This window comes from Alosa pseudoharengus, unplaced genomic scaffold, assembly GCF_046254945.1.
Source record: "Alosa pseudoharengus isolate Yale_2024_CS ecotype anadromous, Long Island Sound unplaced genomic scaffold, YU_APseudo_1.1 YU_APseudo_1.1_scf_18, whole genome shotgun sequence".
Taxonomy (NCBI): domain Eukaryota; kingdom Metazoa; phylum Chordata; class Actinopteri; order Clupeiformes; family Clupeidae; genus Alosa; species Alosa pseudoharengus.
The window spans coordinates 16,089,692-16,107,085 of NW_027468650.1; the positions used below are offsets into that span (position 1 = coordinate 16,089,692).

The 17,394-nt window shown below is 44.5% G+C and overlaps 2 protein-coding genes across 3 annotated transcripts in view; both read right to left on the minus strand.

The window, feature by feature from the left end:
• Positions 1-3,052: 3,052 nt before the first annotated feature.
• LOC143131645 (zona pellucida-like domain-containing protein 1) lies at positions 3,053-12,776 on the minus strand. Its single transcript, XM_076291268.1, has 10 exons — positions 12,716-12,776; positions 11,724-11,944; positions 10,918-11,102; positions 10,631-10,703; positions 10,296-10,393; positions 10,078-10,158; positions 8,230-8,406; positions 5,455-5,558; positions 3,302-3,322; positions 3,053-3,192 (listed from the first exon to the last, which is right to left on the minus strand). Exons 1-10 carry the CDS (start codon positions 12,774-12,776, stop codon positions 3,053-3,055), a joined length of 1,161 nt encoding a protein of 386 aa, XP_076147383.1.
• Positions 12,777-15,822: 3,046 nt separating this feature from the next.
• zpld1b (zona pellucida-like domain containing 1b) overlaps positions 15,823-17,394 on the minus strand; it is a 7,160-nt gene continuing 5,588 nt past the window's right edge. For both annotated transcript variants that reach the window (XM_076291270.1, XM_076291269.1), the window contains 3 exons: positions 16,985-17,111; positions 16,313-16,342; positions 15,823-16,033 (listed from right to left, as the gene is read on the minus strand). In XM_076291270.1, the coding sequence (XP_076147385.1) occupies positions 15,864-16,033; positions 16,313-16,342; positions 16,985-17,111 (327 nt within the window). In that variant the 3' untranslated portion in view covers positions 15,823-15,863. The remainder of the gene's footprint in view (positions 16,034-16,312; positions 16,343-16,984; positions 17,112-17,394) is intronic.

Genomic DNA, 17,394 nt, shown 5'->3' on the forward strand with positions numbered 1-17,394 from the left:
ATGTGTGTGTGTGTGTGTGTGTGGACTTTTGCAGAATCCTCCAGGTCTCCACTCAGCCTCAGCCTGCATGATTGATCGTCTTCCTCTGCTGTCTGGTCCATTTCTCTTTCATTTCCAATTCTTTAGAAACAGTGACTCACCCACTGTATACAGGAGATGTATGTTTCATCTGTGTGTTTGTGTGTTTGTGTATGTGTGTGTGTGTGTGTGTGTGACTGTGTGTGTATGTTGTGTGTGTGTGTGTGTGTGTGTGTGTTCGTGTTTGTGCCTGTGTGTGTGTGTGTGTGTGTGTGTGTGTGTGTGTGTGTGTGTCTGTGTGTATGTGTCTGTGTGTGTGTGTGTGTCTGTGTGTGTGTGTGTCTGTGTGTGTGTGTGTGTGCAACATGTTACTCATACATTCACAGGACACTAAAGGGACAAAAAAATTCAAGCAAATTATGTGCACACTAACAAGACATTTTAGTTTCTAAAACGGTTGTTTTATTTAAAAATTCCGGCACATTTTCACATAGATCTCTGATTCACGAGGTGATTGAGTACTATCTGTATGAAAGTCTATCTAATCTATGTGAAAAATCGCCGGAGATTGATCCAGGTCAACCTTACGATGGTAAACTTTTGATGAACATGTCAAAACCTGAGGTAGACCCAAGGGTATAACTGAAGAATGCTTTACAGTGTTAAAAAAGTCTTGGGAACATTGGCCTTGGGCTGTTGAATGAAGAAGATTGATTGAAACACACATCTCCTCAGGTGGTTCAGCAGCCACAGAGAGAGAATGACAATCAGTGTGAGTGTGAAAAGCACACACACTTGGTCCAACGTGAAAAATGCACTGTGACTTTGAAGCATTAGACAAGTACTGCACATACCAGACAATGGCATACACCATGACCATACAACTCTTCACACACACAAATACACACACACATGCACACTGCCCCAATAACATTTACCCTGCCTAAATCTGATCAGACAGAAGACCCCATCCCCCAACGTCCATATCCCAGAAAGAATCCCATTTCGCTTTAATTTAATTTAGACCCAATTAGCTGAATTGCACTTTGAGTGACACTGGGTTCAGTGGAGAATCTGCTTATGATAGGACTTACGGTAAGACTTATGATAGTGACTCATTCATCAACAGCTGTTTTACTATGTGGATCTTAAGGAGGGGGGCGGTTGTCATTGCCACAGACTGCTGTCATGACCTATGCGGTATGAACTCAGAGCTTCTGCTTTGTCTCTCTAATGATATTCCCAGTAGCTTCAGTTAGCTTTCAGTGTGATTTACTTTTGGGCGTTGGCTCCTCCATAGGCTGCATCCTATAAAGCCAGTGTCCTCCACAGTGGACATAAAAAAAACACTTAATCAGAGTAAATCAGCCATCATCCTCCATTGCTTCATGCAGTCAATATCACACACATAGGGCCTACAACCCCCCCCCCCACACACACACACACACACACACATACACACACTCACACACACTGACATCCTACGTGAGGCCTACGTGATAGATGTTAATTTAATGTGCCCTGTGCTTTTGTTACTTATGAATCATTACAACAAATTTGGAGAATCCAGACAATAAGAAATTTACAATAATTGTTATTCCATTGCAATTTTGTAAAGGACTTAAATCCCTCTTAATGTAACCTATTTGAATTTGAGTGACTTTAGACATGTACTTTAGACATAATATGTGTTGACTGGAATCCTCTAATGAGTGTTTGTTGGATATGCTGTTTCCTAAATGTGTGTGGGATATGTTACCTGCTGTGTACACAGCAGTGGTCAAAGTGAAATCCAGTCGGGCGGGTCCTCCACTCGCTGAGCGCAAAATGGAGGGCAACCACAAACAAAACACATATCGCCCCCTGGTGGCCAGTCCTTTCCATAACATTTATCTGACTGGTAAGACTGGATGGCTACCATTGCTGCCCTGACGCCTACCTATTTCAACCAATCACCTCTTTATGAGTGCATATGAACAAATGAATACAACCACAAGAATAAATACAATTAAAACAAATTGTAAGACAGCACATGTGACAGTGGGTCCATGATGCTTTAATAGTTATACTCCATGTGAATGAAAAAGTACACAAATTAATGCCATTAAGGCTAGTTCTTGTAAAAACCCTTGACAAACCATTAAGCAGCCCTAAGCCCTGTTCATCACACCTTCCCCTGCACCGCAGGCTCCCATCAACAGGAAGTGCTTAAGAGCTTCACAGGCCCGTCGGTGAGTTAATGGGGTGCTCAAGGAGCAGGCGGGGAAAACCATCTGCATAGTGCTTCCTGTTGCATTATTATTGTCTCTTAAGACACCTAAGTGCTATGTTCTGTAAGACCATCTTTCAGTATTTGATGATGAATATCTACACACTGACTGGTAACAGAAAAGTCACTAATTAATTTAATTTTGTTATATAGACTGCCCATGGAAATGGCTGGACACAACAGTTGGGCTGTATAATATTTGAATGTTATATTTATAATGTTCACTATAAGAAAATGACTTGGCTACAAGTGGCTATAAGTCAGTTATCACCTGTGTCAGTTCACCACAGATGCTCTTTGATCTACTTACATGCATAATCAAGCTACAGTAAGCTACACCCCTCCTCCGTGTGTGTGTGTGTGTGTGTGTGTGTGGCTGTGCTTGCACTCTCATGGGCGAACCGACCCAGCAGAGGATAAAGTGGTAGGCTACTCCTTGCGGGCAGCAGCTGAGTCTGGGGCAAGACTGGGCCAAACCGACCCATAACAACGTAATTTCTGGGTTACCGCTACCTGGGTGGCAAGGCAACTCCAGTCCAGCACAAACAGAAGGCTAAAGGTGTAGTGTTTAGCAATTAACAGCATTCAACGTTTTTTTCTTGTTCATCATCTATGCTTATATTTATGTGATGCAAAAAGCAGAAAATGTCTGTCAGAGGTCATGGATTTGTTTGTATGGAAACAGACTTCTTCTTCATCATCCACCTGCCTTACACATTTCAACGTAGCCTATGGTGCGGTCGTGAGGAGACTGCTGGTTAGCGGTTAGCGTAGCCGGCGGAGCCTCCGGTAGAAGGTCAACGCTAGAAGAACAGCGATGACTCCGACGAGGATCAGAACGCCAACCGCGATGCCCAGACCCATCGACGCGCTGCGTTCCCCATCTCCAGGGACACCAGACAAGGCTGAGTACAGCAGAAGAAGATAACAAATGACCATTAAGACAAACATCAAGTCACCTGAATTAGATGACTTACTTATTGCTGTAGTGTGTGTGTGTTTCAAACTACTTACCCTCCTCTTTAGAGGTCAGAGCTGAAAGGCAATTGATCAACAGTTAGTTAGTGAGTTTGCCTTTATTTATTTTTTATTTAAATAATGCAAAAACAAAAACATCTTTATGATTATAAAAGGAGAGGGGAGGAGAGAAGAAGAGGTTTGAAGAAAAGGGAGAGGAAAGCAGGGGAGGGAAGAGGAAAAGAGGGGAGGAGGGGAGGGGAGAGGCTTAAAGGGGAAATCCGGTGTAAAATGGATTTTAGATATGCTTTGCTTGATAACGAGTTCGAACGTCCGTTGGAGATCAAAAAACACTAATCCAATGAATTCTAAACTAGCCTGTTTTTAGTCGATGCTTCCAAAATGCTAACAGCTAGCATTAAGGGCATTTGCATGGTAAAAAGAAATCGCTAATTTTAAACCATTTACAAGGCTAAAAGTAGCCTGACACTTCTTTGGTAGTATAATGAGGGTCCTAACATATAAAACAAGGCATTGACAACTTTGTAAATGCACAGTTAGTTTATTAAAAAAGGACTGTATACAGACAATACCTTGAGTCGTTTGCCGGTCAGTGGCATCTTGAAACAACACAGATCTTGCGTGTTTTTGAAGGAAGTACTTCAAAGTACGTACTTTCGTCAAAAACATGAAAGATCTCTGTTGTAGTGACATAATTTCAGTTGGCACCGACCGGAAACGACTCAAACGATTTATCCAAAATCCATTTTACACCGCATTTCCCCTTTAACACACCTTTACTGAAACAATATCAGTAAAGACATTGTTACAGACACCTCATTAGGATTGGTTAAAACTCGCCCCGTAGTAGTCAGTCATGGAAGAAAACTCGCACACCATTGTTTGCCGTTGAAAAAATAAATAAAAGAAGTGTTTAATCCATCGACCAATGTGCTACCAAGTGAGGTGACAAACGTTTCGGTCCTCAGACCTTCATCAGTGCAAACCATATACAATGACGTGGCGCCTATTTGTAGTCTGCGTCTACTTGGTTGCAGCTCTGTCAATCAACCTGACCCCTAGCTAGGTAGGTTGAAGTGTAGACTCAGAGAAACATGGGAAAAGAAGGCCCTCAGGCTCTTCGTTACAGTAGACCTAGACATAGAAAGTAGTCAAGTTATTGCAAAAAATTAAATGAAAAGAATTTTACATGCAAAATAGAGAAACAAGAAAAACATAAGGAAACAAGATTAACAATGAGCAAGTGAATATTAAACAATAGATGGATATACGGATATATAGAAAGCAGATTAAACATTCTCAGATAAACCAGCTCAAAGGAAACAAGACAAATCAAAGTCGTCATTTAACCCATGTGGATGTAGCGTTTTAAGGTAGTAAATCCAGCGTGCTTCACACTGAAGGAGCATCTGTCCAGTACATCTCCTCCTACGGGTAGAAGAGACTCTATCTATTCCTAAAAATTTAAGATCTGACATGGAGTGGTTGGCTTCTGTGAAATGACGCGCAACTGGAGATTTAGGGTCCTGCCTGTTAATAGCACTGCGGTGTTCATTGAGCCTGACTCTTAGTCTCCTTGTGCAGCCTGTGTATTGCAAACCACAAGGGCAATATAGCAAGTAAATTACATTAGTGGAATTGCATGTAATGAATTTTCTTATGTTGTATTGTTTGCCAGTGGAACTTTAAAACTCGCCCCGACATTTTGTACTTCCTTTAGATAGCCATTTTTGCTGCACCCAACAAAAAATGAACAACACATTTCACATTTCCTTTTGGCCTTGTACACAGTACCTTCAATGAAAAATTTAAAGGAAAACACTATTCCTATTTTCGCTGCCCAGGCACCCAGGAGCTCAAAGAACTCCCCCAATCTTTCACAGAAAAGAAAAAGGTGCTCAATAGTCTCCTACAACCCACAAAAGGGACACTCCCTCCCAATTGCTGGAATCAGGTGTGTCTGTTTGTAGTTATAGCCCCGTGGACGAGCCTCCATTGTAGATTGTCTGTTAGAGGCTTATACAGTAAAAAGAGCTCCAAGAAGGTATAAATCCCGCCCCAAACCTCCCAGTGCAGCCTGGTAATGTGCTTTCATGTGTTTTCAGGGGAGAGGAAAAGAGAGGAGGGGAGAAGAAAGTGTGTGTGAGTGAGTGTGTGTGTGTGTGTGTGTGTGTGTGTGGTGTACGTACGGGTGTCACTCTGGGTCCTGATGGGGACGGAGGTGATGAGGGTGGGGCCAGACAGGCCTTTCTGGATGTTGGTGATCTCAGCATCCCGCCGCCGCCGCCGCCCACTGGGGTTGTTACATACCTGTGGAGGAAACACAGGAGTCAGCATGGACACACACACACACACACACACACACACACACACACTCACACATACAAACACACAACCACACACAACACACACACACGGTCTAGGCATCCCGCTGATGACATAGACATTGCTGTAGAGGAAACAGAGGACTGAGCAGGGCATGGACACAGGGGCGCAGCTACCCATTTTTGAGGGGTATGCAACAACAATATTGGCGCCCCCCCCCCAAAAAAAAAAAAAAAAAAAAAAAAACACAAACAACTAAAGCAAAACAAAAGGCCAATAATTTACACTATTACTTTGCATTAGTGTCTATTAAATATGTTTTTAAAGAAATGCTGCCAATTTAATGTTTAACTTGATGTTATACTTGATAAGTATTGATAAATGGTGCATTGCCACTTTAAGAGAGTCTAAACGGTTCTCATAACGTCCTTTTTCCAGCTATTGCTCACAATGGATAAGGCTGATAGGCACTCTAGCCTTGTTTGTTTGCACCACATTGACAACACAATATTAAGTTATTACAAGGAGCCTTCATTGTTAGGATATGGAAACATGTTGCTGCTAGCATGACATTTCTGTTTGCAGTTGGCCATTAAAAGTGCAGTATGAGCATGGTAGCCACCTAGCTATCTGAATGGAATAGGCTATGTTTCAATCGGCATTATGCTTAACAAACGCTAGTTAGTCTGTTAACATTCATATTTGCAAGCCTCCAAGTACAGACGTCATCACTTTAAATCCTACCTGTTGCCTTTCACCGTCCACTTATTTAACTGCTGTTGCATCCCTTGACATGCCATCTCCTTTTCCCTCTTTCTTTTTCTATTTTTAGTCGTCAACAGCTTTTTTTTTGCTGTATCCATCTTTTTCCATAGACGGCAACTCACTACTCGTAGGCCTATCTGCTCGTTACGGCGCCCCCACTCCCTCTTCTATGTCAAAATTCTATGATGGAATCTTATGAGATAGGGCGCCTACTCTAGCCTGTTAGTCCTCTAAAATGTTATAGAACATTGAGAAAATGTTGAAATGATTTAGAAACGGACAGCAGTAGCTACATATAGAAAATACCAAATATATTATTTTATTTTATTTTACCATCGCTTTGGCGCCCCCATGGAGCTGCGCCCCTATGCGCCGCATATAGTGCATACCCACTTTTTGCGCCACTGCATGGACACACACACACACACACACACACACACAAACACACACTGTTATGTATTGGGGGTTGCTCAAACCTACACAAGAGCAGAGAGCAGACAGCCCACTATCACACTCACAAACATCCTCCATCCACAAGGGGCGCCAGCTACTTCCGGTCTTATGGTGTGATTGACCATATATATATACACTAGATGTCGCCTTCTGCTTTTTAGCATGCGTCAACACCGCCGCCATCTTGGTACAGGGATCTGAAGCGCTAAACTAGTTCTCCTGTATTGTCAGCGTTACCTATTTAACGACGTTTGGCCATCCCCAGCGATAGAAAACCTTTTTAACGATTAGCGACAAATTTGGGAACTTCTCACAATGATGGCAGATTGGCTTCTTTGTTGTTGAAACGTAAGAAAATCACCTTTCTCATGGCTTTGTCATTTATGAATTCAGCTACATCTCGTTTGCCCATGGCACTGACCCATGATTATAAAAGTAACGACTGGCGTAGCCTATGTAGTAGCAGTGGTAAATGTTCTACAGATCTACAGCAACTTCTGGTGAGATTACAACTTACATGAGTAAACGAGACGAGGGGTATGTGGCCTCAACCAGAGCCTGTCGACGAAGAGCCTGTTTACTTTCATTGTATCGAACCTGGTTGCAGTTTACTCATTGTTCCTCTAGGGGCCGCCGCTAGCTAGTGCAGAATGAATGGGAGTCTATGGGGCTAGACGGGTAAAATGTATCTTTATTATCGTCTTAAGCTTCGTTTTCTGTAGACTCAACCATAAATACATGCCTGTCAGTTGGAACAACCCAAAAAACTAGATAATTGCTTCAGATTTTGACGATTTATGGTGATTTTATTTTCGCTAGATCTTTGCCCAGATTGACGCTAATGCATTATAGAGGAGTGGATCACTGAAGCAAGATGGCGTCTCGATTGACGCATTCGTTCCAATGAACAGCAGTAGTCAAGGCGACATCTAGTGTATATATCTATGGTGATTGACTATAAGACGTGCGGAATGGCAGTCAATCGGGAGAGGCTCGGAGAACTGGGGAACTCAGCTGCTGGGCCGATGCTGTGAACCTCCCAGCTGCTTCGCCGTGCTATATATGAACTGTGCACTTGGATTAATATTCTGTTTGGTTTAGTGGTGGTTTGGTTTTGTTTGTTTGTTTGTTCGTTTCCATCCTGCATCACCGTGGGGTTTCCCGCACGGTGGACATCAAAGCGCGAGCTGGACGCCTTGGAGAGGCAAGATCGAGGTGGCCCGACGGAAAGGTAAACTGGCCGCCCCTCTGGCTTCTCATTCACACCCAGCTCAAACATCCTGACTGACACGTCCTCTGCACACATCCAGATTAGGGGGTTTAAGGTCTGAGCAACGTAGTGATTTCCCTAGACGTGTAACGCGGGTCGCTAGACCAGGATTCCCTAATACACACACACACACACACACACACACACACACACACACACCTTAAACTGGCTGCAGGTGCTGATCTCACAGAGCCTGGTGATGCAGTGCAGGTAGTAGGTGGAGATGGTCTGGTTCTGCTGTTCTGTGAAGCGGAACGCAGGGAAGGAGAACCGGGCCTTCTGGCTGTCCCCATTCTCCAACATGGTGGTCATCTGGTCCACGGAGCACCTTAGAACGACAAGGGAACCTCACAAGTGCACACACGCCAGCACAGGTGCACTCATTACAGGACAAGAGCGCATCAGTGACCCGACAGCAATGAGATCAACGCCACTGCCTCTGATTCCACACTAAAACAACTCAGATTATTGATCACTATTTATACTATAGGGCCTGCTATTGCACTGCAATGTTATTCCTCACTGTGAGTTGTTCGGATAAAAGAATCAGCTAAATTAGCCCGGCCAAATGCCAGCCAAACTTAGCCCTGCCCACAACATTTGAGGTCGGGTAGTTCGGTCTGTTCCGTTATGGAGCAACTATGCCCAAACCTGAGCTGTTCGGACCAATCAAATTGGGCTTTGTATGATGATGGACAGATGAGCAACAGTGCCTCGGCTATCACGTCATCTTAGCACGCTTCTGTTGATTTTGTTTGCAACAAAAACGCTGTGGCTAAAAATTAGACAGATGGCTTCTAAGACCCCTTTTACACATAGGAAAAATGCATATATTTAGATACGGTTAGGCCTTGCATTTACATGAAAATGGAGGTCACTGAAAACGATTATTTCTGAGAACTTTGGCCAAAGTGGATATTCGGTTTCACTTTCATCAAGGGAAAATGTTTTTTTTGCATTGTGACATGTCATTTGTTTGAAATCTCTGAATGGCCACCTGTTTGCTCGAGGGGTTTGTGGCACTTTTCCGAATAGCCTACCCTACTACGTAATTCGTGGTCTTAGATTTCACTATTGGGTGTTGTACAATATATTGACAGCACAAAACTTTATAAAAACGACCAGAAAACAATGTTTATGCATTTGTGGAGATGTATGGTTCGGGTGTTCTTCCTACAGCTCACGGCAAGCTATTTCGTTGCTCTGATTGGTTAGGTCTATCTAATTAAGTGCAGAGGCATTTTCCCCACTGTATTGGTTGATACACGCCCCATAATCACGTCCCAATGGAGCAGTATCAGACTCAAATTCTGACTAGAATTGAGTATGACGTCAGGCTACAGCTAAATGAATAAATGTGTAAATGTGTAACACACTAGGTGTTCCCTCAGATCTGACATCTGTAAATGTAAATGAATAAATGCACAGGGTTCTCACGGGTTATGGAATTTCTTGAATATCATGGAAATTCTATTTCAGACATCGCCAGTCAGGAATTGTTTATAATTTTGTTGTAGCAGTTTAAAATGCACTTGCCAAAATACATTAATACAAATATATTTCCACGCAGAATTGATGTACCGGTATATCTCGTTATTAGCTTTGCTGTTTGCTTGAGTGGTTGTGGTTAGCCTAACTTTGTTTATTCAATGCCCAATTATTCATCTCCCACTCTAAAAAAAGTCAAAGACTCTTGAACACTACGCAGTTACTCTGAAATTGTTTGTTGGTATATTGTACCATTCATTATAGCAGTCATGGAAATTCAGGTTTTTGTCAGGGAAAAGTCATGTAATTTTGCATTTCACTTAAAGTGGGAACCCTGAATGCAAGTGTAAATCAATAAACGCAAATATAAATGTGTGTGTGTCGGGTGTGTGTGTGTGTGAGTGTGTGTGTGTGTGTGTGTGTGTGTGTGTGTGTGTGCTAGGGTGTGTGTGTGCTAGGGTGTGTGTGTGTGTGTGTTAGTGTGTGTGTGATGTGTCCCCTGCAGACTTACGACACAAAGAGGTTGAAGAAGGTGGAGTTAGAGGGCTGGGGTGATATGGAGGCATAGCAACGGTCCAGAAGCACATGGTACCTGCACACACACAGTTACACACATTACACACACATACACACACACACACACACACACACACACACACACACACTAAAACACACACACATCCAGGCATACTTCACATCTGGTTACACTAGTCAAGGAGATGGACTTACTGGGATGTCAGGTTTGCAGCGATGACCTGCACGAAGATGTTTGTCCTCAACTCTATGCCCAGGGGTGGGATGATTAGAGGGGTGGTGTAGTTTTGATCCTGATTGATATTTTCACACACACACACACACACACACACACACACACACACACACACACACACACACACACAGTGAGTCTCTGCACATATAGCCCAGTGTGAGACGCAGTGTCAGGAGGAGCCAGTACAGCAGTGCAGGCGTGGTAAGTATGTATGTTAGGTAGGTATGTTTGTGTGTGTGTGTGTGTGTGTGTGTGTGTGTGTGTGTGTGTGTGTGTGTGTTTGCTGCTGTCTTACACTAAACAGCTGCATGCTCAGGGTGCTGATGAAACTGCCATTGTTGTCCTTCACTGCTATGGATGATGAAGACCTGCAGAGAAGAGGAAAACACAAAAGAGAGAGGAGGGAAGAAGAGGAGAGAGGAGAAGAGAGAAAAGAAAAGGAGTGGAATGGGGAGATGCAGAGAAATTAGTCACTGGTGCAAAGATGAATGAGCAAATATAGAGATAAATAACTGTCAGTGTGTGTGTGTGTGTGTGTGTGTGTGTGTGTGTGTGTGTGTGTGTGTGTGTGTGTGTACATACACGCCCACTTGGGTGTTGTTGATGAAGTATTCCAGTGGGTATGCGCAAGAATACAGGTACTTCAACTCAGCATTGTAGGTTACCATACCAACAGTGGGGTCGTACGAGCGGACGACCCCGCTGATGTTGACCGTCTGGATGTTGGAGAAGTCAGCAAACACACCTGTCCCGGAAGTGCTGGTCGTCTGAACACCACAGAGGAAGAGGAGAGTTTACCAGTGACCATCAGAGTAATGTTTACGCACCACAGGGTCATCATGGGAGATGAACTACAGATTAATACGCATACAATGACAGATCAACAAACCTCAGACAAATGTCTATGTGTATATAAAAAAAGTGCAGTCAAAACATGTTTTTCGCCCACACATACACACATTTGTCTTCATATTCCTGTGAATGATACCATGGGATATTACGAAAGATAAGTCTAGTCTCAGTAGTCTTTTGTTATACACATTACAATGAATCTATCTAGAGAATCCAGCCAATAAGAAGTCCTCAATATTTGATGGTCTGGTGCAATTCTATAACACACAGGTCCTCTTCACATTTCTCTCCTCTCCTCTCTCCTCTTCTTCTCCTGTCCTCTCCATCCATATCCTCCTCCTCCTCCCTCTCCTCCTCTCTTCTCCTCTCCCTTCATATCCTCCCATCCTCTCATCTCTCTCCATATCCTCCTTTCTCCTCCTCTTCTCCTCTCCTCTCCATCCATAACCTCCTCCTCCTCCCTCCCTCTTCTCATCTCTGTATCCTCCTCTTCTCCCTCCTCTCCTTCCATATCTTCCCCTCCTCCCTCCTCTTACCAGGAAGATGCTGCCGCAGGCGTCTGCTTGTCTCAGCGGGAAGGTGAAGCGCGCCACGGGCGGCGTGACCGTCTCGTCCAGGGTGCCACGGCAACCGCTCTGGTCTGTGATGTGGTTGAGGATCAGGAGGCTCTCATTGTAGCCAGTATAGATGACAGGGCACACCTGGATGGCCAGTTCAATGGAGCTGGTCCCACACACCACCGTGATGTCGGTGTACTCTGTTGGTCATTAGGTGACAACAACACAGAGTTGGCTTGTTTTATCATGTTTTATTAAAGGATCCCCATTAACTTGTGCCATAGCAGTTCGCTAGTCTTCCTGGGGGCCACATCAAATCCACATTCCAACAAGTAATACTCAATACAGTCCTACAACAACTTTAACAGTAAAAATACATTACAAAAGTGCAGCATATAGTGCATTTGACATTGCATGGGTTGCTATACACTTATTATAAACAAACCAATATACTGAACACACTGAGTGTGTTCTTCTAAAATAATGTTCTCACTTTGTGATGTTATAGTTGTGATAGAGTTCTTTTGCATCTCTAGCATCTTTTACCCTCTTTAGCATCTACTAGCTTTACATCCTTTTACCCAAAACAACTCACAGACTAGAGAGAGACATGTTCAATTGGCCTGAAGCAAACAAGAAGCTTGGTGTCTTAAAGCATGTAGCTGGCATGGCTCCAGGTGTTCCACCACGCTAATGTAGGTTTCTTTACCAGGTGTTCCACCATGCTAATGTAGGTTCCTTCACCAAGTGTTCCTCTGGGAGCGTGCCTATGTTCCCACAGCTCTATGTTTCCATACCCTAACCCTAACCTAACCCTAACACTAACCCTAATCTAGAAATGTGGTACCATTGGGCTGTGGGAAGTTCGAAACTGGAACCTGGAACCGATTCCCAAGCCTAGTGGGAACATTGGGCTGACCCCGTTCCACCACACTCATGGTCACCAGGTGCACCACCACACACACACTCACCTGGCCGTCTGGCTTGAGATCCGCACTCACCCACGGTGAGCGCCAGGTGACCTCGGACCATGAGGCTCGCCACGAGCAGGCAAACGAACCCCATCCCAGCAGGTCGGCTGTCACACTGCATCACACAGCAACCGCACGCCACACCGGATCTCACCGGATCACACCGGATCTCTCCGTAGAGGAAAAATCCCACAAGATATCTCCTCGGATGCAAATCACACTGCACCTGTCGATAAGTTACCGAGGTGTCCGCGTTGTCCAATCAGAACACACTCTCACAGCGCACAGTGACCAGTCCGAACACACAATCACAGCGCAGAATATCCAGTCAGTTTACACACTAACAGTGCAGCCTGGAGGTCCTAGAGGACCAGACTGAAGCAAGCTCACTACTGAAGTGTGTGTGGAGGCCGTCGCTGGATCTATATATTAACACAGGGGGACTTTTATAGACTCACCACCAGCTGGGGATTGGCTGAAAAACAAGGTCAAAGGCATTTGGTGTATGCGTGTGTGTGTATGCGTGTGTGTGTGTGTGTGTGTGTGTGTGCGTGCGTGTGTGTGTGTGTGTGTGTGTGTGTGTGTGTGTGTGTGTATGTGTGTGTGTGTGTGTGTGTGTGTGTGTGACATTTGGTCTGTGGGTGTGTTTGTTGTTGTTGTTTTCCTTCTTTGTTGGTGAACAGAGTTTTGTGAACAGGTGTAATGGTCTTGACCTGAGGAACAGGAAGAAACCTTACACCTCACCTTCAAAGTCACATCCTTATACAATGACCCAGTGTCTCCCTCTTAACTGTGCTAATATGAAACTTAATAAAGTATCCACGACCTCTCAGGGGATTCAAAAACAACAGGGCGGGTCTCTCTCCCTCACGCTGCACGGACCCGAAAGAGGTGCAGTTACCATCGCAGCCTTTCTTTCCAGAGTTGCATGACCTCATGTCTGTTGACAGCACACATATTAGGACACGCAAAGAAGTGTGGGAGTGAAAGAATTGGGCCATCTAATGCATTAATCAGACGGTGCTAATACAGGCATTCAGACAGGCAGGCAGGTAGGCTACCTTCTGCCCACACATAGTTAAAGCAACACCAAAGAGTTTTTTGTACCTTAAAATAATGTTTCCAAAATCGTTTCAGTGGTTCATCAACTCGTAACAGGGTGAACGGCATTTTCTGCATTCGCTTCGCGGCCCTCTATCGGCTATTACCGCACTATATACGTTTGCTGCATCGGGTAGCGGATCTGTAGTTCGATGGAATGAGACATGAGAAACTACAAATTTGACTTGCATCTGATGTCGCAATACATACTTTCATAAAATCATGCAACTTATTCTACCTTGTCTGTGGACATTGTTATTTGCAAAGCCGGTGCTGGATAAACAAATAGTGCGTGCGACAGATGAAAAGTTCTTTGGTGTTGCTTTAACAGTTGGATGATAGACATGGGTAAATAAAACATAATTCATCATAGGGCCTCATATGAACCAAGGGCTCTTTCCATATATATGAGAAAATGTCAGCCTGATATCTCATTTTGATGCTGAGATGAGTCTTTTTAAAGAAGGATGGAATATTTTATTTGGACCACTTTTTAAAAATATTTCCCTCCTATCTCAAAAATCTGAGATCATAGTGTGTGAAATCCAATATGTTTGTGTTGAATTGATATGGAACAACCCCAAGACCATTTTGTTAATCTCTTTAGAATTGCCTGATGGAGTCTCTGCCACAGTTCTTATAAAGCTGTAAATTGGTTTGGATTAGGGAAATCCCCCACTACTTCTCGTTTGAGATCTGAAGGCACCACGGAGGCGCCTGTTCAGTTCCTGTAAAGGTTCCTCTGAAGGTTCCTGTAAAGGTTCCTCTGATTTGCTCTGAGCTCTCAGTGCTTATCTACACTCACTACCATGTTATTGACTCTGACAGCCTTCTTCCACACAGAGCCGGCAGATTGGGACGCTACTGATATAAAAGATTAAAGTAAATATTTGGAGTGACAGAAATACGCAGCATACAACAGCTTGTGTTATGTAAATGAAGAAATATTCATAAGTACAAATTTACATAACCTCCTCTGAACAGCGAAGTCTTGGCACTTCGGTTTGGGACTCCTCTGCCCTGCCTGAGAGGGAGACTGTGTGCCACCTCAGAGAGCTGTGGGTTGGCTGGGCTCTAATATGGCAGAAAGGCTGTTCCCAGAGAGACCCTATTTTCAGCTCCACTAACAAACCCCCTTCGCTGTTTGCATTGGTGCAATTTGAGATTATTCACTCAGTGTGTGTGTGTGTGTGTGTGTGTGTATGTGTGTGTGTGTATGTGTGTGTGTGTGTGTGTGTGTGTGTCTCTGTGTGTGTGTGTGCAGGTGTGTTGACTGCTTTGTTCTGCCCCCTCATCTGAAGCAGCGAGGCTCAGGCGTACACGGATGGAGTTTTCGTTAGAGTTGCGGCCGGAAAGGCAGGTGAAGTTCTAGGAATGCGGGATAGGGGTCAACTTGAGGCCCATGGGATCCTGTCATCCTGATCAGGGTCAAACGACAGCACTGGGTGGTGCCACAGACCTCTGTGACATGCACACACACGCAAACACATCACGCACACACATGCAAATACATGCACACAAACACACGCACACAAGCACATACGAAACCCAAGCCCCATAAAGACAGTGACGTGCTCACTCTCTCACATGCAGGCAAGGATGTCTCTCTACCATTCCAGGAGTGCAATAGTAGAGCTCTAACACACACACACACACACACACACACACACACACACACACACACACACACACACACATTAAAAGCAATGTAGTCAGAACGTTTGAAATCAAGCATAACCCAAGAGATAACATCAGTCTTTTATTAAAAAAAAATCACCAGAGTAGAGACTCTGTTTAGCTACTGGTATCTCAGTGAATACATATCTAACCATTTGCCGTTGGTAATAACCACTGGGAATAATAGCCCAATTAACTGATAATTCACATATTAACATTTCCATCCCACATGAACAGTTACATCTGCAGGTCTATGTGTGTGTGTGTGTGTGTGCGTGTGTGCGTGCGTGCGTGTGTGTGTGTGTGTGTGAGAGTGAGTGAGTGTCTGTGTATTTGTGTGTGTGTTTGTGTGTGTAAGTGTGTGTGTGTGTCACTTGAAGTTAGGATTGTGTCCCCCTGAGCCAGTGGGCATGGCGGGTCTCCGTAGCAACCGCAGCAGGAACAGGAAGAGGCTGAAACTCACGACACCTAAGACGCCGATGCCCGACAACAGAGCAGCAGTCACAGAGTTCACGCGCAGAAAAGGGCCCTTCACCGGAACTAAGGAGAGAGAGAGATAGAGAGAGAGAGAGAGAGAGAGAGACAGAGAGAGAGAGAGAGAGAGAGAGAGAGAGAGAGGAAATTAAGAAGAAAGAAAGGAGGGGACACAGGGAGTGGTGAAAGCTTTAAATAGACACAGATACCTGTGCTATTATACTGGACTGCCCTGTTTTAAAAAGAACACCTCACACATGTCCAGCCTCAACAACAGGGTCTGTCTGTGTGTGTGCGCACATGTGTGTGTGTGTGTGTGTATGTGATATTAGAGAAGGACCTTACCCAGCTCTGAGTTGTTGCTCAGGGTTTCATCTGCAAGACAGAAAATATAGGTGAGCTCATCATCATCATCATCTTCTTCTTCTTCTTCTTCATCTTCTTCTTATTCTTCTTCTTCTTCTTTATCATTGTCATCATCTTCTCCTTCTTCATCATCATCCTTATCGTCATCATCATCATCATCATCATCACCTCCTGCAGTCTTCTCTGGGCTGTCTGGTGTCTACTGCTGGGATCTGACCTGAGAGCGCACAATGTGTTCGTGTGTGTGTTTGTGGGTTTTTGTGTGAGTGTGTAGGTGTTTATTCTTCACCCCCTCGTGTGTGGCTGGCGGTGATGACACTGTCTCTGTTTGTCTGTGTGTGTGTTTGTTTGTGTGTGTGCTTGTGTGTATGTGTGTGTGAGTGTGTGTGTGTGTGTGTGTGTGTGTGTGTGTGTGTGTGTGTGTGTGTGTGTGTGTGTGTGTGTGTGTGTGTGTGTGTGTCTGTGTGTGTGTTTGTGTGTGTGTGTGTGTGTGAGAGAGAGTGTGTGTGGATGTTGATGTGTGTGTGTGTGTGTGTGTGTGTGTGTGTGTGTGTGTGTGTGTGTGTGTGTGTGTGTGTGTGTGTAGGTGTGTGTGTAGGTGTGTGTGTAGGTGTGTGTGTGTTTGTGAGTGTGTAGGTGTTTATTGCTCACCCCCTCGTGTGATGATGGGGCCGGCGGTGATGACAGTGTTTCCTGAGTCTCGACTGCCCCCCGATCTGACCTCTGACCCCTCTCTTCTCCGGACCTCCACCTCATCTCTCCTCCTTCTACTGCAGATCTAGAGAGAGAAGACAGGGAAGAGAGAGGGGAGAGAGGAGAGATGGAAGAGAGGAGAGAGAGAGGAGAGAGGGAGGAGAGAGAGGAGAGAGGAGAAAGGGAAGATGGAGGAGAAGGGAGAAGAGAGGGAAGAGAGCAGAGAGTATGGAAGAGAGGAGAGAGAGAGGAGAGAGGGAGGAGAGAGAGGAGAGAGGAGAAAGGGAAGATGGAGGAGAATGAGAAGAGAGGGAAGAGAGCAGAGAGTATGGAAGAGAGGAGAGAGAGAGAGTGGACAGATTAAGTAG

Excerpts from the sequence above, each read along its gene's own strand:
- LOC143131645 (XM_076291268.1), bottom strand. The coding sequence starts at position 12,776 with ATGGTCCGAGGTCACCTGGCGCTCACCGTGGGTGAGTGCGGATCTCAA. Across the intron at positions 10,704-10,917 it reads AACAACACCCAAGTGGGCGT|GTCTTCATCATCCATAGCAG; the intron begins GTATGTACACAC and ends TCTTCTCTGCAG. Across the intron at positions 3,193-3,301 it reads TCTGACCTCTAAAGAGGAGG|CCTTGTCTGGTGTCCCTGGA; the intron begins GTAAGTAGTTTG and ends TGCTGTACTCAG.